This window comes from Procambarus clarkii, chromosome 5 (genome assembly GCF_040958095.1).
Source record: "Procambarus clarkii isolate CNS0578487 chromosome 5, FALCON_Pclarkii_2.0, whole genome shotgun sequence".
Classification (NCBI taxonomy): domain Eukaryota; kingdom Metazoa; phylum Arthropoda; class Malacostraca; order Decapoda; family Cambaridae; genus Procambarus; species Procambarus clarkii.
The window spans coordinates 4,717,586-4,738,328 of record NC_091154.1 but is presented as its reverse complement, the minus strand read 5'-3'; the positions used below and the strand labels follow the sequence as shown (position 1 = coordinate 4,738,328).

At 45.2% G+C, this 20,743-nt stretch overlaps 1 protein-coding gene across 18 annotated transcripts in view; it reads left to right on the top strand.

Moving 5' to 3' along the window:
* Positions 1-8,214: 8,214 nt before the first annotated feature.
* LOC123764887 (protein tramtrack, beta isoform) overlaps positions 8,215-20,743 on the top strand; it is an 89,266-nt gene continuing 76,737 nt past the window's right edge. For 5 of the 18 annotated variants that reach the window (XR_006773637.2, XM_045753101.2, XM_069338685.1 and 2 more), the window contains exons 1-4: positions 8,348-8,500; positions 10,364-10,469; positions 11,316-12,287; positions 18,840-18,974. Coding sequence is in view for 9 of the 18 variants with exons in the window: in XM_045753101.2 (XP_045609057.2) it covers positions 10,389-10,469; positions 11,316-12,287; positions 18,840-18,974 (1,188 nt within the window). In the remaining 9 variants the exon portion in view is untranslated. Of the gene's footprint in view, positions 8,315-8,347; positions 8,501-8,523; positions 8,545-10,363; positions 10,470-11,315; positions 12,288-18,839; positions 18,975-20,743 lie in introns of those variants that run through there. The other 13 variants (XR_011230999.1, XR_011230998.1, XR_011230997.1 and 10 more) reach the window with 8 other exon arrangements.

Sequence of the window (20,743 nt, the reverse complement as noted above, 5' to 3'; positions counted from 1 at the left end):
AGAACAAGGCGCAGGACATAAGAACAAGGAGCTGGGACATAAGAACAAGGAGCTGGAATAAGAACAAGGAGCTGGACATAAGAACAAGGAGCTGGGACATAAGAACAAGGAGCTGGGACATAAGAACAAGGAGCTGGGACATAAGAACAAGGAGCTGGGACATAAGAACAAGGAGCTGGGACATAAGAACAAGGAGCTGGGACATAAGAACAAGGCGCAGGACATAAGAACAAGGCGCAGGACATAAGAACAAGGAGCTGGGACATAAGAACAAGGAGCTGGGACATAAGAACAAGGAGCTGGGACATAAGAACAAGGAGCTGGGACATAAGAACAAGGCGCAGGACATAAGAACAAGGAGCTGGGACATAAGAACAAGGAGCATGGACATAAGAACAAGGAGCTGGACATAAGAACAAGGAGCTGGACATAAGAACAAGGAGCTGGGACATAAGAACAAGGAGCTGGGACATAAGAACAAGGCGCAGGACATAAGAACAAGGAGCTGGACATAAGAACAAGGAGCTGGACATAAGAACAAGGAGCTGGGACATAAGAACAAGGAGCTGGGACATAAGAACAAGGCGCAGGACATAAGAACAAGGAGCTGGACATAAGAACAAGGAGCTGGACATAAGAACAAGGAGCTGGGACATAAGAACAAGGAGCTGGGACATAAGAACAAGGAGCTGGGACATAAGAACAAGGAGCTGGGACATAAGAACAAGGAGCTGGGACATAAGAACAAGGCGCAGGACATAAGAACAAGGCGCAGGACATAAGAACAAGGAGCTGGGACATAAGAACAAGGCGCAGGACATAAGAACAAGGAGCTGGGACATAAGAACAAGGAGCTGGGACATAAGAACAAGGCGCAGGACATAAGAACAAGGAGCTGGGACATAAGAACAAGGAGCTGGGACATAAGAACAAGGAGTTGGGACATAAGAACAAGGAGCTGGGACATAAGAACAAGGCGCAGGACATAAGAACAAGGAGCTGGGACATAAGAACAAGGAGCTGGGACATAAGAACAAGGAGCTGGGACATAAGAACAAGGAGCTGGGACATAAGAACAAGGAGCTGGGACATAAGAACAAGGAGCTGGACATAAGAACAAGGCGCAGGACATAAGAACAAGGAGCTGGGACATAAGAACAAGGCGCAGGACATAAGAACAAGGAGCTGGGACATAAGAACAAGGAGCTGGACATAAGAACAAGGCGCAGGACATAAGAACAAGGAGCTGGGACATAAGAACAAGGCGCAGGACATAAGAACAAGGCGCAGGACATAAGAACAAGGAGCTGGGACATAAGAACAAGGAGCTGGGACATAAGAACAAGGAGCTGGACATAAGAACAAGGAGCTGGGACATAAGAACAAGGAGCTGGGACATAAGAACAAGGAGCTGGGACATAAGAACAAGGAGCTGGGACATAAGAACAAGGCGCAGGACATAAGAACAAGGCGCAGGACATAAGAACAAGGCGCAGGACATAAGAACAAGGAGCTGGGACATAAGAACAAGGAGCTGGACATAAGAACAAGGAGCTGGGACATAAGAACAAGGAGCTGGGACATAAGAACAAGGCGCAGGACATAAGAACAAGGAGCTGGACATAAGAACAAGGAGCTGGACATAAGAACAAGGAGCTGGGACATAAGAACAAGGAGCTGGGACATAAGAACAAGGAGCTGGGACATAAGAACAAGGAGCTGGGACATAAGAACAAGGCGCAGGACATAAGAACAAGGCGCAGGACATAAGAACAAGGCGCAGGACATAAGAACAAGGAGCTGGGACATAAGAACAAGGCGCAGGACATAAGAACAAGGAGCTGGGACATAAGAACAAGGAGCTGGACATAAGAACAAGGCGCAGGACATAAGAACAAGGAGCTGGGACATAAGAACAAGGAGCTGGGACATAAGAACAAGGAGCAGGACATAAGAACAAGGAGCTGGGACATAAGAACAAGGAGCTGGGACATAAGAACAAGGCGCAGGACATAAGAACAAGGAGCTGGGACATAAGAACAAGGAGCTGGGACATAAGAACAAGGAGCTGGACATAAGAACAAGGAGCTGGGACATAAGAACGAGGAGCTGGGACATAAGAACAAGGCGCAGGACATAAGAACAAGGAGCTGGGACATAAGAACAAGGAGCTGGGACATAAGAACGAGGAGCTGGGACATAAGAACAAGGCGCAGGACATAAGAACAAGGAGCTGGGACATAAGAACAAGGAGCTGGGACATAAGAACAAGGCGCAGGACATAAGAACAAGGAGCTGGGACATAAGAACAAGGAGCTGGACATAAGAACAAGGCGCAGGACATAAGAACAAGGAGCTGGGACATAAGAACAAGGCGCAGGACATAAGAACAAGGAGCTGGGACATAAGAACAAGGAGCTGGGACATAAGAACAAGGAGCTGGGACATAAGAACAAGGAGCTGGACATAAGAACAAGGCGCAGGACATAAGAACAAGGCGCAGGACATAAGAACAAGGCGCAGGACATAAGAACAAGGAGCAGGACATAAGAACAAGGAGCTGGGAGATAAGAACAAGGAGCTGGACATAAGAACAAGGCGCAGGACATAAGAACAAGGAGCTGGGACATAAGAACAAGGAGCTGGACATAAGAACAAGGCGCAGGACATAAGAACAAGGCGCAGGACATAAGAACAAGGAGCAGGACATAAGAACAAGGAGCTGGGACATAAGAACAAGGAGCTGGACATAAGAACAAGGCGCAGGACATAAGAACAAGGAGCTGGGACATAAGAACAAGGAGCTGGGACATAAGAACAAGGAGCAGGACATAAGAACAAGGAGCTGGGACATAAGAACAAGGAGCTGGGACATAAGAACAAGGCGCAGGACATAAGAACAAGGCGCAGGACATAAGAACAAGGCGCAGGACATAAGAACAAGGAGCTGGACATAAGAACGAGGAGCTGGGACATAAGAACAAGGAGCTGGGACATAAGAACAAGGAGCTGGGACATAAGAACAAGGCGCAGGACATAAGAACAAGGAGCTGGGACATAAGAACAAGGAGCTGGACATAAGAACAAGGCGCAGGACATAAGAACAAGGAGCTGGGACATAAGAACAAGGAGCTGGGACATAAGAACGAGGAGCTGGGACATAAGAACAAGGAGCTGGGACATAAGAACGAGGAGCTGGGACATAAGAACAAGGCGCAGGACATAAGAACAAGGAGCTGGGACATAAGAACAAGGAGCTGGACATAAGAACAAGGCGCAGGACATAAGAACAAGGAGCTGGGACATAAGAACAAGGCGCAGGACATAAGAACAAGGAGCTGGGACATAAGAACAAGGAGCTGGGACATAAGAACAAGGCGCAGGACATAAGAACAAGGAGCTGGGACATAAGAACAAGGAGCTGGGACATAAGAACAAGGAGCTGGACATAAGAACAAGGCGCAGGACATAAGAACAAGGCGCAGGACATAAGAACAAGGAGCTGGGACATAAGAACAAGGCGCAGGACATAAGAACAAGGAGCTGGGACATAAGAACAAGGAGCTGGGACATAAGAACGAGGAGCTGGGACATAAGAACAAGGCGCAGGACATAAGAACAAGGAGCTGGGACATAAGAACAAGGCGCAGGACATAAGAACAAGGAGCTGGGACATAAGAACAAGGAGCTGGGACATAAGAACGAGGAGCTGGGACATAAGAACAAGGCGCAGGACATAAGAACAAGGAGCTGGGACATAAGAACAAGGCGCAGGACATAAGAACAAGGAGCTGGGACATAAGAACAAGGCGCAGGACATAAGAACAAGGAGCTGGGACATAAGAACAAGGCGCAGGACATAAGAACAAGGAGCTGGGACATAAGAACAAGGAGCTGGGACATAAGAACAAGGAGCTGGGACATAAGAACAAGGAGCTGGACATAAGAACAAGGAGCTGGGACATAAGAACAAGGAGCTGGACATAAGAACAAGGCGCAGGACATAAGAACAAGGAGCTGGGACATAAGAACAAGGAGCTGGGACATAAGAACAAGGCGCAGGACATAAGAACAAGGAGCTGGGACATAAGAACAAGGCGCAGGACATAAGAACAAGGAGCTGGGACATAAGAACAAGGCGCAGGACATAAGAACAAGGAGCTGGGACATAAGAACAAGGAGCTGGGACATAAGAACAAGGCGCAGGACATAAGAACAAGGCGCAGGACATAAGAACAAGGCGCAGGACATAAGAACAAGGCGCAGGACATAAGAACAAGGACCCAAGCTACAGAACAGTTGTCAAGAGTGGAGGCCAGAGGGTGAAGGGGCAGACAGAGTGGGTTGACGGCCCACAGATGGTAGACTTGGGTCCGGGGCGCTGACTCCTCTCACACAGTCAACTTTATTATATTTAGGTGGAGTTGATATTATGTAACCCCATACCCATCTTGTGGGTAGTGGGGGCCCTCTATACCCATCTTGTGGGTGGTGGGCCCCCATACCCATCTTGTGGGTGGTGGTGGGCCCCCATACCCAACTTGTGGGTGGTGGTGGGCCCCCATACCCATCTTGTGGGTGGTGGCCCCCCCATACCCATCTTGTGGGTAGTGGGGGCCTCTATACCCAACTTGTGGGTGGTGGTGGGCCCTATACCCATCTTGTGGGTGGTGGTGGGGCCCCCATACCCATCTTGTGGGTGGTGGTGGGCCCCCATACCCATCTTGTGGGTGGCGGTGGGCCTCATACCCAACTTGTGGGTGGTGGTGGGCCCCCATACCCATCTTGTGGGTAGTGGGGGCCTCTATACCCAACTTGTGGGTGGTGGTGGGCCCTATACCCAACTTGTGGGTGGTGGTGGGCCCTATACCCAACTTGTGGGTGGTGGTGGGGCCCCCATACCCATCTTGTGGGTAGTGGGGGCCTCTATACCCAACTTGTGGGTGGTGGTGGGCCCCCATACCCATCTTGTGGGTGGTGGTGGGGCCCCCATACCCATCTTGTGGGTGGTGGTGGGGCCCCCATACCCATCTTGTGGGTGGTGGTGGGGCCCCCATACCCATCTTGTGGGTGGTGTTGGGGCCTATACCCAACTTGTGGGTGGTGGTGGGCCCGATACCCATCTTGTGGGTGGTGGTGGGGCCCCCATACCCATCTTGTGGGTGGTGGTGGGGCCCTCATACCCATCTTGTGGGTGGTGTTGGGGCCTATATACCCAACTTGTGGGTGGTGGTGGGGCCCCATACCCATCTTGTGGGTGGGTGGTGGTGGCCTCTATACCCATCTTGTGGGTGGTGGTGGGGCCCTCATACCCATCTTGTGGGTGGTGTTGGGGCCTATATACCCAACTTGTGGGTGGTGGTGGGGCCCCATACCCATCTTGTGGCTGGTGGTGGTGGCCTCTATACCCATCTCGCATGACCTCTGCGAGCCTGAAAACCTTACTGCTGCCAGCTTCCTCAACTGTATGAATTCCTGCTTCCTCATACCCTTAATCACTAGACCTACTAGAATCACTGATAGTACTGCCACGACTCTTGATCGCATCTGGACCAACATAACCTCTCCACTTACTTCAGGTATAATCATTGATAGCACTACAGACCATTACCCCCACATTTCTCCTAACCAACATTAACAAACCACCTCTAGAGACAAGAGAGATAAGCTTTAGGCTGCACAATGAAACTGCTATAGACAATTTTATAACTGCTGCTGCTAATTTCAACTGGGAGTCCGAGTTAGGTAACATAGGGGACATCAACCTAGCAGTGCAATCTTTTCTTCAAAAAACTCTCAGCCTTTATAACTTCCACTGTCCTATGCTAACGAAACAAGTCACAACCAAAAGGCTAAACAATCCTTGGTTTACAAAGGGAATACTTAAATCCATTAATAAAAAAACATGACCTTGAGAAGAAGTATAGGTTAGGAACCTTCTCCAAAGAACTTTCAAAGAATTACTCGTTATTGTTATCTAAAATAATTAGAAGAGCCAAAATTAAATACTACGAAGATAAATTTACCCAAACAAAGGGCAACATTTAAAAAACATGGAGCACAATTTCACAAATATTGGTATCAAAGAAGATTTTAAATAAACCAATACTCTTGTCCAATAACGATGGTCAGCTAACAGCCTTTGATTCTGCTAATGAATTCAATAGGTTCTTCTCTTCCATTGGGTCATCCCTTGCAAATGATATTCCATCTTCCAGTACTGATGTTCAGGACTATCTTACATGTAACTATCCACAGTCTCTGTACCTAAAGCCTACTAATTCCACTGATGTCAATGAGATAATCCTTTCCCTTAAAACCAAGTCTGGTGCCCTTGAGGAGATACCAACTTTAATTTACAAAAAAGCCTCCAGAACTTTAGCCCCTGCTATTGCTTTGCTCTTCAACAAGTCACTTGGACTCCAAACCTTTCCAGATATTCTAAAAAAAAAGCGAGAGTAACGCCTGTCCACAAATGTGGTGAACTCACTGATGTTAACAACTACAGACCTATATCAATCCTGCCAAACTTGTCAAAATTTTTTGAAAAACTAATCTATAAGCAGCTTTACTCTTATCTAGCCAAACACAATATACTTAGCCCTTGCCAATATGGCTTCAGACCCAAAAAAAGCACTAATGATGCACTTATTAGTATGCTTAACTCGATTCATACAGCTCTTGATAAAAATGAGTTCCCTGTTGGGTTATTTGTGGACCTGCGTAAGGCTTTTGACACTGTCAACCACCAAAACCTTCTTCTTAAATTACAACATTATGGAGTCAGAGGTCACTCTCTGCAGTACGTTAAGTCTTACCTTACTGACAGGCTCCAGTATGTTTCTGTGAATAATACAATTTCTCCCATCCTACCCATCAACATTGGTGTTCCTCAGGGCAGCATACTTGGCCCTCTCCTCTTTCTCATCTACATTAATGACCTTCCAAATGCCTCCCAACACCTCAAACCAATTCTATTTGCTGACGACACAACCTTCATTTACTCCAGTCCTGACCCCCTTGCTCTAAATGCCACAGTAAATACCGAGCTAAATAAAGTCCATCTTTGGCTAACTGCCAACAAACTCACCCTTAACATTGACAAAACTTTCTATATTCTGTTTGGCAATAAATCCTCTAATCATATAAATCTCAGGATAAACAATACCTAAATTTGTAACAAAGTAGATGGCAAATTCCTTGGCGTTCTCATTGACCACAAGCTGAATTTCCAGGGACACATTCTAAATATATCAAAAAAAGTTTCAAAAACTGTTGGCATTCTTTCTAAGATCAGATATTATGTACCACGCCCTGCCCTGGTGACTCTCTATTACTCCCTTATCTATCCATATCTCAACTATGGTATTTGTGCTTGGGGTTCTACTACCCAAAATCACTTACGTCCTCTAATTACTCAACACAAAGCTGCTATTAGGACAATATCCAATTCTGGCCCCAGACATCACTCGGTACCCCTACTCAAATCTCTGAATATGTTAGACATTAAGTCACTGCACATTCTCTCATGTGTATTATACATATATAAAACGCTAAACTATAATGCCAATCCTGATCTCAAAAGCTTCATAGAAGGTTGTAACAGAACCCATGAGCACCACACTAGAAATAAATACAGTTTTGATATTCCTCGGATACGACTTAATCAAACTAGAAATGCTCTACAAATCAAGGGGCCCAGAATGTGGAATGACCTTCCCAACCATGTTAAAGACTGTACCTCTCTCAACCAGTTTAAGTTAAAAACGAAGCTATACCTAATAAATTCCCTGTAACCTACCTTACCCTTCTATTGTCAACCAATGTCTGTTTTTCTTTAAAGAGCGCTGTTTGTCGACATAATTGTATTTGTGCTGCTTTTTCATCTATGTTTTCATTTCTTGTTTTCATTCTACTCATTATGCTCAATTAGTATTAAGCTTGTCATTTAAGTTTATCATGCCCGAAACGCTTTGCGTAATAGTGGCTTTAGGCATTGTATGTACTAGCTCTACCTATAAGTCAACCAATCCTTGTAAAAATTTATTGTATGTATGTACCTTACCTAAATAAAATTGTATTGTATTGTATTGTATTATTATTATTATTCAAAATTGGCGGGAGTTTGCGGTTTTCGACTCCATCTTCCACCACCAGATGTCTCTGCCTCAGCACGCTAACATTCGGTCGTTTGTCCCTGGTTTCGATTACATGGTGAACTCCATATTTCCCCTAACTGTATAATTACCGGGAATCTAGAGCCACAGTATACTAATAAAAATAAATAGTTTTATATACATAAGAGGCTGATGGGGTAATTAATTACTGTTTTCGGGTAGTTTAGTGATGTATTTTTTTACCTGTGCGTCGCATTCAGACACCTGGATGTATTCCGTCCTGGACGCACAGGAGAGAAATTTATCCGGAGTTTGTGTTGGCGGCCGGTGTTCCCCGCTCCCGAGGCCCCAAGTTTATGAGAGGCGAGGCGCGGCGCTCCCAGGTGCGTGTCCACCTCCCTCGGGGCCAGGAATAGGTCCGGGGGAGGTAAAACCTGAGATAAATACCCAGGGAAGCTCTGCCTGTGGGGGGTGATGATGGAGGGGGAGATGCTTGTGTTTGTGATTGTTTGTGTATGTAATGTTTGTCCCGCAGTGTGGAGGTGTTTACGTGGGGTATTTTGTGCCCTGAGGTGCCCCGGGGCTCTCCTGAGGTGCCAGTGCCCCAGTTATGGCGGGTATTGGTGTTCTGGCGGGTACCCGCATCGGGGTCCTGATGCGGGTTGTTTGTTTGGTGGAGGGTACCCGCAGCTGTGTGGTGGTGGGGGCGGGGGGGGGGGGTGGTGCCACGGTGGGCGTGGGGCCACGGTGGGCGTGGGGCCACGGTGGGCGTGGTGCCACGGTGGGCGTGGGGCCACGGTGGGCGTGGTGCCACGGTGGGCGTGGGGCCTACCCAACAGTGACAGTGGGGGGGGGGGATAATGTGGTCTTGGTCCTCCCTACAGCTCTCGTGCACCTGGTGAGTTTTAACTTGACTGATGTTAAAATGTTATGTTCGGCCTTAAGGTTGATGTCGGCGATGGCCACGACTTGTGTTACTGTCCGTCACTCATGGCTGGAGGAGTTCCTTGTATTTCATTTGTGTGCGAGGAGTTGAGGCAGGTATGAGGGTGAAGAGTTGTGAGGTATGCAGTGGTTGTGGCCCACATGAAGGTACTTGGATGTTTCCTTGTCCGTATAAAGTAGAGGAAAGACAGTCTGCAACACGTCCACTACGGGCTCACCATAGCCCGTGCTACTTGCAGCTTTTGTTCCCAGTAACTGTGTGTTCAAGGACGACGACGGCGACGACAGTCTGCAACAGACAGGTGTTGTCAGCCTCGACAGGCACAGCTGTTTAGGCTGTTGATGTTGAATTTGGATAATAGTGCTATCCTCTTTTCTTTTCTTTTTTGTTTGTGTCTTCTTCATTTTCTTGTTTCTGTTTTCTCTTCAACTTCGACCCTTTGCAGGTAGGATATTTAGATACATTAGAGAGCAGTGCAAAGTTAAACAACAGATGCCAGTGTGAGGATAAGTAGCAACTAGCATTACTTTTTAGGGATTTCAGGCCTAGTTAGGTAAGGGAATAGTGTCATGGTTGTATTTACATTTGGAGCGAGCGAGAATAGGGAAGATGTAGTGGTGAAACCTTCCCTATAATGTTACCCTTTTTGCTCTTTATTTAATGTGGACTATTAGTGGCGTCAGACTTGACTCTAAGCATTACAATATTGGCTACACTTATGTCATGTCACAAGGTAAATGACCACATTGGAAACCCGTAGATCTACCTAGTTTTTCTGTAAAAGTTTGAGAAATATCTAGGTGGAGTCTTAAATGTTATTTCAGGCCAGGGGTATAGGTGTACTCGCCTTGTTGTGCTTCTGGGGGTTGAGCTTTGGCTCCTTGGTCCCGCCTCTTGACCGTCAAAAGTGTGTGACTCTTGTGTTATGTCAGGTCAGGGTGTAAGTGATCTGGCACTGGAAGGTGATCGGCACTGCTCGGCACAAGCTGCCAGAGGCATTAGTTATGTGGCTCTGGCACTGGAAGGTGATCGGCACTGCCCGGCACAAGCTGCCAGAGGCATTAGTTATGTGGTTCTGGCACTGGAAGGTGGTCGACACTGTCCAGCACCAGCTGCCAGAGGCATTAGTTAGTGGCTCTGGCACTGGAAAGTGGTCGACACTGTCCAGCACCAGCTGCCAGAGGCATTAGTTAGTGGCTCTGGCACTGGAAGGTGGTCAACACTGTCCAGCACCAGCTGTCATAATGTGGGTGTGAAACTGTGTTTGGAGATTGTTAGTAATATTGTTATTTGTTTCCAGGTTTTGTAGTGTTTGTGTTAGCAAGATGGGGGAAGACCTCCTCTCACTCAAGTGGAACAACCACAAACCAGCATTTTTCCACCTACTGCGGATACTACGAGAGAAGGTAAGACGTGCGTTGCCGGTGGATATGTCCCTTCCCTTTGCCTCCATGCACAACTTTATGCCGTTTGGTTAGTCATAAATGTTGTCTCGAGTAGTTGTGTTTCTGTTGCATAAACACGACATGCAATTATTTTATCAAACAAACATTTAATAAAGTAATTTTGTTATAATTCCCTTCATTATGAAGTACTGTACCAGTACTCTTACTACAATTAAGAATAAACTAGGAAATTAAAATATCAAAATGATAAGGAATAGATAAGTTAGCAAAGCTCAGTATTGTATTCAGTATTGAGGTGGTTTGATTATGTTGAATTGTAGGTTGATAGACTGTCTAAGACTTTGTCGAAACTCTTGCCATGCAGCTGTGGGATGACAGACTGGCCGAGACTTTGTCAGATCACTTGCCACACACTTAACTATGGTTTATTGTGTATGTCAACTCGCAAGGAGCTCGGTGCATTTAATCTTATGAAGCGGTCTGTATTCACCTAGTTGTGCTTATGGGGGTTGAGCTCTGGCTCTTTCGGCCCGCCTCTAAACTGTCAATCAATTTATTTTTTTCCCCACACACACACACACACACACACAGAGGTTTGTGATCACACAAGGTTTACATAGTACTCAGTACCAGTAGGGTTTTGAGCAGTTTAAAGAGTACTGAACATCAATTGGGTCCTAAGCAGCTTACATATCTACTAGTTTTTGTTGTATCCTGTATCTTCTAATAGTTATTTTCTGATAATGCCAACTACAGTATATTTGTTTTTTTTGTACTTTATATTTTTGTTATACTGTATATCTTCTAAATGTCAGCTTCTCTTAATGACAACTTTGTATTTTTCAGGGTTGCTACACAGATGTAACGCTAGCATGTGGTACAAAGTTCTTTGCGGTTCATCGTCTGGTGCTGATGGCGTGTAGCGACTTCTTTACCGAGGTGTTCGAGCACACGCTGTGTCAAAAACCTGTGATTGTGCTGAAAGACATTAAAAGCCACGAACTAGAAGCTTTGTTAGATTATATGTACCTCGGGGAGGTGGATGTGCAACAGACTGATCTCCCCGGGTTAATTAAGGCCGCCGAGTGCCTCAGAATTAAGGGCTTGGCTGTTCCTGACGAGGACCCATCCCAACCCCTGAGACCGGAGCTTCCAGTTGGTGGCGAGAGACCGGCAAAACGTCGCAGACAAGACCGGGAAGTGAGAGATGGCGATCGAGGAAGTACCAGATCGCACAGTGGGGACAGAGGGAGTCACGGAGCGCCGCCAACCGAAGACGTGGCGCCGTACTCGCATCACAGGACAGATGTCATGCAGGGTGATGACAATGTGGAGGAGAACTCCACTAAGTGTGTGGTGCCTCAACCAAATGATGAAACCTCTCACCTTGCCATTCATGAAGCATCGGTTGTCCAACGTACAGACAGTCTCCATATGCAGCAGGACTCAGATGTGTCGCCCGAACGAATACACGACGGCAGAGTTCTACTTGATTCTCGGATACAACATGAAATGCGGATTCACGACTCGCGCTCTCAATCCGAACCACGAATCCACCACGAATCGCATGCGGCGCAGGACATTGAAGTGTATTCAGAAAACACGCCTGAAATCAAAACCGAACATTGTGAAATTAGTGACGAAATAGAAAACGGCGGACTAAAAAGTGAAATAGCGGAGATCCGAGGCGATCAGTTAAACGAGGCGTCGGGGGGTGGCGGGGACTTCTCTCACTTTCTATCAGTGGAGGAGAATCTGGCGCACCACATGTTTCAACAAGCCCAGCAGGCTGGACCCTCGGGAGTACACAGATCTGCAGTAAGTGTCGTCTTCATCAGGTAGTTGAGTATCTGTACCAGCGTTTCTCAACCGCAGAACCCTAGGGTTACGCCAGAACATTGTCAGTGTTTATTTTATAGATAAGGTTGATTTGTTGTGATTAATAAATAAATTTTTGAGATACAGTATAGTGGTACCTCGAATAACGAATTTAATCCGTTCCGGCGCTGTGATCGTCGTGTGAAACAGACGCCATACAGAATGAATGTCCCCTTGTAACCAGTGTGATGCACTGTGTTTATTGTGAAATTCCCCCAGTGTACATGACATCAAATGTTCCCAAAAAATCATTTTTCTTTGTAAAATTATAAATTACCTTCCCTGAACATGTCTATGTAAAAGTAATTGTCAAATTCCACTTACTTTGGCTGTGAGGGCGTGGACAAGGTGCACTGTGACGTCATCAGGGGCTGGTCGCCCGTCTGTGAAGCTCCCAGACACGGTCGCGCGGGCCATTCAAGTACCGCGTGTTGCCACAAATATATTTTCAAATATTTGTTCTATGTATTTCTAGTGCAGATTTATTTGTTTCTTTTATCGTATATGATGCATATTTGCAACCTTTACAATATGTATACAGTAGAATGTTCATAATGTTCCATGGAACTGTGATACATGTGTCATTAATGTGTCCAAAATAAATGTTTGTCACAATATTACGTGGTAAAAATTCACTAAAATTACAATATGTACAGTTTCACACACTATTTACACAGTAACACTGTATTACACACTCAGTACTTCGGAAATGAGTAATAATCAACAAAGTACTCCATGGTGCACAGCGTGACTTCGCTCTCGTTGTACCAGCTAAAGATAGATTTTCGCTTCCTGTTTCGTCGTTCTGTGTGCTTGCAAATAACGCACTTGCGTGCACCCTTGGCTTTAGTACTGGTAGATGGTGTGTAGCCAAGCTTATAAAGCATAAGGTAGTATTGAAATGGTTATAGGAAAAGCTCAGATTGTAAGGTAGTCTTGAAAAGTTTGCTTTGTAAGGTCCCACACAGGAAGATATTCAGCTTGCCTCAAAGAGTGCCCGTCAGTCAGGAAGAGATTCAGGAATTCTTGAAAATATCTATGGGAAAACACCACCATGGAAGCTGCTAACACTGTTCATCTATGCTACTTGTATCAGATGCCTCATCACTGAACGCAGAAAACGATTCATCTATGTATCATCTATATAAATTGGAGATTGCAAGGGTGGGGCTCAGAGCTACAACTGGATACGCTCGCTGTATCATCCTCATAGGTGCTGTATCACTGGCATCCGACCGTTGTGTTAAGCCCTTATTGCGCCTAGCTTCACCAATATTATGACCCTTATGTTCTTCGAACAATAGGGTCTGAATTGCACCGACTGAGTGCAATCTTTCAACACCGTGTGGGACAGGTGTTTGAGAGCCAGAGGCACGTGTGCCACAAATGGTTGCTCACGCAGTACTAACCCAGCCAGCAGCCCTTGTCTTTCATATTTGTTATAGCAAAAGGTTCGTTCAGTGTTTGTTGGGTAGGCTGCTCCATTATGACAATCTTTCTTTGTTTCAAATGTGTTCCATTTGTTTTGTATTTGTCACTTACATCTCAATAATGGAGCAGCCTACCCGACAAACACTGAACGAACCTTTATGGCATTTGTACATTTTTCAAATTGTTTCAACTGTTTTTATTTTTCATTTTTTTTTATTTAAGAAACATGGAGCAGCCTACCTGCCGACCACCGAACGAACCTTTTGCTGTAAGACAAATGAAAATTAAATATTGAACACATTTGAAGAAAGGAAAATGTCATAAAGGTTTGTTCAGTGTATGTAAGGTAGGCTGCTCCGTTATTGAGATGCAAATGACAAATACAAAACAAATGGAACACATTTGAAACAAAGGAAGATTGTTATAATGGAGCAGCCTACCTGCCAAACACTGAACGAACCTTTTTGACATTTCTTGTATTTCAGAAATTTAATTTTTCTACAAAAACGTCAATGCTTTACCACATCTCGGTAGTCACCCCTTTATATCCCAGCATCATTAGCATCTTTAAATAACAACATTATTTATGTGCATCGTCAGAGGCGTCCGAGAATGTGCAAGAAGCAGCGCGACCCCCGCCATGTGGTGCTGATGTTACTCAAACCAGTGTTCGCCATACGGGACGATTTGTCGCCAATCGGGCCGGTCGTTACCCAAAATGTTCGCCTTTTGGGCCGATCATTATGCGATGTACCACTGTATATGTTATAATAATTTTAGACGGGTTCTTTGAGACAAAGGTATTTTGAGGGTTCCGCAAGGGTAGAAAGGTTGAGGAACGCTGATCTATACAGTACAGTATAACCCTATATTTACCTGGAGACATAATCATTTTCACACAATTAGTATAGTTCATTATGAGTTTTTATTATAGAACAAAATTGAAATTAAATATTATGTATACTGTAGTACATTTCTGTGCAGTACTTTAAAATGTAAACATACGTGGTAGTGTACGGGCAGTGTAATGTCAACGTTGCATGACTGGTGAATTATTTTAACATGTGGTTGCCAGGAGATCCTGACTGTAAAGAGATTTCAACCATATTGCCAGTGTTTCTCAGAGCCATGACCCCAAAATGGTGTTTATGAACCACGGGCCAGATTCACGAAGCAGTTATGCAAGCACTTACGAACCTGTACATCTTTTCTCAATCTTTGGCGGCTTTGTTTACAATTATTAAACAGATAATGAGCTCTGAAGCACTAGGAGGCTGTTTATAACAATAACGACAGTTGATTGGCAAGTTTTCATGCTTGTAAACTGTTTAATAAATGTAACCAAAGCCATCAAAGATTAAGAAAAGATGCACACGTTCGTAAGTACTTGCGTAACTGCTTCGTGAATCTGGGTCCAGGGCCCATCAACTTTCCCACAGCTCTGTGAGATCTGACTTTACATCCTAAACAAATCTGTACATCTGCTCTGCCAAGCACTAATTTGGCAGTGGGCAAGTAAATCTAACATGGAAAATGTGTGTTGTAACAGAAAGTTTGCTGAATAGAGAACACATTGTATGCAGAAATGATCAAATGTTGTGTAGGAAATGTAATATGGAGTGTGGAAGAAGCCTTGGAATAGTGTATACAGTAGAACTAATATCAGTAATTGGAGCATGTCAGAGATGAAATGGGAAGATAGTCCTTTAGGTAGAGTGGAGGAGAGAGGTAGTCCTTTAGGTAGAGTGGAGGAGAGAGGTAGTCCTTTAGGTAGAGTGGAGGAGAGAGGTAGTCCTTTAGGTAGAGTGGAGGAGAGAGGTAGTCCTTTAGGTAGAGTGGAGGAGAGAGGTAGTCCTTTAGGTAGAGTGGAGGAGAGAGGTAGTCCTTTAGGTAGAGTGGAGGAGAGAGGTAGTCCTTTAGGTAGAGTGGAGGAGAGAGGTAGTCCTTTAGGTAGAGTGGAGGAGAGAGGTAGTCCTTTAGGTAGAGTGGAGGAGAGAGGTAGTCCTTTAGGTAGAGTGGAGGAGAGAGGTAGTCCTTTAGGTAGAGTGGAGGAGAGAGGTAGTCCTTTAGGTAGAGTGGAGGAGAGAGGTAGTCCTTTAGGTAGAGTGGAGGAGAGAGGTAGTCCTTTAGGTAGAGTGGAGGAGAGAGGTAGTCCTTTAGGTAGAGTGGAGGAGAGAGGTAGTCCTTTAGGTAGAGTGGAGGAGAGAGGTAGTCCTTTAGGTAGAGTGGAGGAGAGAGGTAGTCCTTTAGGTAGAGTGGAGGAGAGAGGTAGTCCTTTAGGTAGAGTGGAGGAGAGAGGTAGTCCTTTAGGTAGAGTGGAGGAGAGAGGTAGTCCTTTAGGTAGAGTGGAGGAGAGAGGTAGTCCTTTAGGTAGAGTGGAGGAGAGAGGTAGTCCTTTAGGTAGAGTGGAGGAGAGAGGTAGTCCTTTAGGTAGAGTGGAGGAGAGAGGTAGTCCTTTAGGTAGAGTGGAGGAGAGAGGTAGTCCTTTAGGTAGAGTGGAGGAGAGAGGTAGTCCTTTAGGTGGAGTGGAGGAGAGAGGTAGTCCTTTAGGTGGAGTGGAGGAGAGAGGTAGTCCTTTAGGTGGAGTGGAGGAGAGAGGTAGTCCTTTAGGTGGAGTGGAGGAGAGAGGTAGTCCTTTAGGTGGAGTGGAGGAGAGAGGTAGTCCTTTAGGTAGAGTGGAGGAGAGAGGTAGTCCTTTAGGTAGAGTGGAGGAGAGAGGTAGTCCTTTAGGTAGAGTGGAGGAGAGAGGTAGTCCTTTAGGTAGAGTGGAGGAGAGAGGTAGTCCTTTAGGTAGAGTGGAGGAGAGAGGTAGTCCTTTAGGTAGAGTGGAGGAGAGAGGTAGTCCTTTAGGTAGAGTGGAGGAGAGAGGTAGTCCTTTAGGTAGAGTGGAGGAGAGAGGTAGTCCTTTAGGTAGAGTGGAGGAGAGAGGTAGTCCTTTAGGTAGAGTGGAGGAGAGAGGTAGTCCTTTAGGTAGAGTGGAGGAGAGAGGTAGTCCTTTAGGTAGAGTGGAGGAGAGAGGTAGTCCTTTAGGTAGAGTGGAGGAGAGAGGTAGTCCTTTAGGTAGAGTGGAGGAGAGAGGTGTTAGATGAGTTGGAAGTTGTGTTAAGGTGTGTTAGAACTGTTAAGTGACTGGACCCAAGTTATGGTGGTGAAAATTGTGTAAGAGAAATATATGTGAATGGTTAAGTGTTGTACTTGAGTTATTGATCAGTTTAAAGACCTGCAAGCCCATAGAGAGAATCCTAAGAGAGGGAATCGTTCACCATCTCACCATCTTCTTGAGTAGTCTTGAGATGATTTCGGGGCTTTAGTGTCCCTGCGGCCCGGTCCTCGACCAGGCCTCCACCCCCAGGAAGCAGCCCGTGACAGTTGACTAACACCCAGGTACCTATTTTACTGCTAGGTAACAGGGGCATAGGGTGAGAGAAACTGCCCATTGTTTCTTGCCGGTGCCCGGGATCGAACCCGGGACCACAGGATCACAAGTCCAGCGTGCTGTCCACTCGGCTGACCGGCTCCCGTTCGGCCGGTTGATCATGGACAATCTTGTAAAATCAACACATGGTGGTGTTAAAAAGTAGCTCCTCCCTTATGAACCTGCTCACATTTTAGGAGACAGTAATGAGCTACTGAGACAAAGGCCTTCCAGTAGACGTAGTATACGAGGACTTCTATGAGGCTCTTGATAAGGTGCCACATGAAAGACTGGCAAGGAAATTACAGGCACGTGAAATATATGGTAAATTACTAGACTGGATTAAACAAAAGAAAGCAAATGGTCATTCTAAACAGAAATGAATTTGACTGGAGAAATGTGGTGAGTTGGGTACTGCAAAGTTCCATACTGAAGCCAACCCCTAGTCTCATATACATCAGTGACACTAAGATCTGTGGAAAAGAATGATGTGAAAATGATATTGAGGCATTGCAAAGATATTTAAAGTCCACAAATGGTCAGAAGATGGCAAATGCTTTTCAACATTGACAAATGTAAGATGTGGTATGTAGGGCATAACAATGCACATCTTGACTATCACATCAATAACAATTTCATGCAGCACATTGACGAAGAGAATGACTAACAAACCTTTGACACACTGCTAGCGGTTGGAATCCGCCAGTCATTTAAAGTTTCATAATAAGTGGGAGCTGCAGTAATAAAAGCCATCCAAACCCTAGGGATAGTCAAACGAACCTTTAACTTCAAGGAAAAGAGGGTAGCTATTCAACTGTGTAAATCTTTGGTGCACCCACACCTGGATTACTGTATCCAGGCATGGAGACCTTTTTCAGAAGGACATAGCTGCTCTGGAGGAAATTCAACCCTGGACAACAAAAATCATTCCAGAACTTAAGTTGACTCTCATACCAGGAATGGTTGAGGGCCTCTGAGTTAACAACACTGCCAACCAGGCATGACAAGGCGGATCTCATTGAAACTTAAAATATTGAATAAATTGGAGGATATTAATCTAGACCACTTCTTTAAAAAGTCACATGTAACATACACAAGAGGAAACAGCTTCAAACCTAACTAACCTTCAAACTTGTCTCCTGCCCAAAAGGCAGGAGATGCCTTTTCACCCATATGGTTATAAACCCATTTTACTGCCTACTCACCGAAGCCATAGATGCCAAGACATTAGTGCATTTCAACTTCCTGTTGGAAAAAATTACCAGGAAAATGTGGGGAGCCTTTGACAAACTGCTGACTTCCTGTCCATTGGAAGGCTACTAGATAGATGGTGGCCCTCAAGTAAATTAGGTATATGTGCTATTGACGGAAAGTGACTGATGAAAAGAAAGTTTCAATTTTAGGGTTGTAATGTACTGTACCAGTGTTAAGTTGATGTCAGTGGTACTATTCTATAGTGCTGAGTCTGACATCATTGATGATTTACTAGTATTAGATCAAAGTTTAGCCACATACTGTGCTGCATTCTCAAAAAGCAAAACATATTCACATAGAGTACTATACTGCAAAACAAGATCATATTCACATTGTATCCTCGGTGAGAGATCCTTGGTGAGAGAATTAAGGTGATGATGTATCTTCTCCAGGGGCGTGACAGCAGCTCGGAAGTCAGTGGGGAAGATGGTGGCGGTAATCGGGGTGGCATCGGTGGGAGCATGTACCCGTCTCACCTGCTGGGTGAGGTTGCGCCCGAGGGAGCGTCGACACTCTCCAACCAGTCGGTGAGTCTTACCCTTGAAATTTACACGGATGAGAGTGCCCGTTCCCTCTTGAGAATTGCCTGAATTGAGTGTCTCGCCAAATTACTGTAACGAAAAATTGAGCAAAAGCTGGTTCTTGCTGTTTATCTGCACCTGGTAATTGGTATATACTATTTGTGCTTGACGCTCCCTATTATATAGGGCCCACCCAACATTCAAGTTAGGCAACTATTCGCTGGGAATGTCTGAAAATTAAAATTTTTCATTTTATTCAGGTTTTTGTTTAGCAGAAATCTCGGCACTGTTATCCAAATTTGTATTCACGTTAGGAGGGCAACAACTGCAACTTGAATTTATTTGGATTTTTGTTTGGCATAATTTTTGGCAGGTAGTCCAAATTTTTATTCAAGTTAAAAGGAAAAACACTTGAATGTGAATTCATTAGGATTACTACAGACAATTGGAATTGGCAAGCACTTACCGGGTGTTGTCCATTCTTAGGTGTTAGGGCTGCTGGCCAAGACATCTCACAGGTAGATAATATGCAGTTAAATTGTCTTAAGATCTAGTGTTAATATCACAGTTTTTTGAAAATAAAATGTATTATTCAAAATGAAAAAATACATTTCTGCAAAATATTTTGCAAAGTGCAGCTTCATGACTTGTCTAAGGGAAAAAGCAAAATAATATTAGATTAAAAGCAAGCATAGATTAATTTTAATGACTTAATGGCTTGTGCTTGACCCTTGCTTAACACTGTGATGATGTATGAGTCATCTAGAAAGGCAATATGGCACACTAGGCCTCATATTGTGATGTGGTGCTCTATGGCTGCATTAAGTGCATTATCACACCTTAATAAGGTGGATATTCACCAAGAGAACACAAATATTGTTATCAGTCTGTCACTGACCTTCCCTAAGGGCCACTTCAAAACACCTTCAAAACTATTTTTAAACCAAAATGAACGGTACATTGTACTGTATTAATAAATAGAAAAATGATTCGGAAAGACTTTATATCTATTCAGTAAGGCTGTGATGTACAACATTTATCAAACTTAACAGCTGACTTTAACTATATTACAGTGTTTCAAAAGTTTTATGCACTGTGATAACTGTTATTCACTGTTTTATGCACTTCTGAAGACCCTAGAGTTAGACTCTTGAAGGCTGCATCACTGTGGACAACACGTGACTGGTCAGCTGGACGGCATGTTGCTAGTGGTGCAGTCTTGGCTCATGTGTCTTAGTATGTCTTGTAAGACCAGCCTGCGGGGGGGGGGGGTGGAATGACCCCCAACTAGGGAGTGGAACAATCCCAGCTAGGGGTTGGAACAATCCCAGCTAGGGGGTGGAATGACCCCAACTAGGGGGGTGGAACAATCCCAGCTAGGGGGTGGAACGACCCCAACTAGGGGGGTGGAACAATCCCAGCTAGGGGGTGGAATGACCCCAACTAGGGGAGTGGAACAATCCCAGCTAGGGGGTGGAACAATCCCAGCTAGGGGGTGGAATGACCCCAACTAGGGGGGTGGAACAATCCCAGCTAGGGGGTGGAACAATCCCAGCTAGGGGGTGGAACAATCCCAGCTAGGGGGGTGAAATGACCCCAACTAGGGGAGTGGAACAATCCCAGCTAGGGGGTGGAACAATCCCAGCTAGGGGGTGGAATGACCCCAACTAGGGGGGTGGAACAATCCCAGCTAGGGGGTGGAACGACCCCAACTAGGGGGGTGGAACAATCCCAGCTAGGGGGTGGAATGACCCCAACTAGGGGGGTGAAATGAC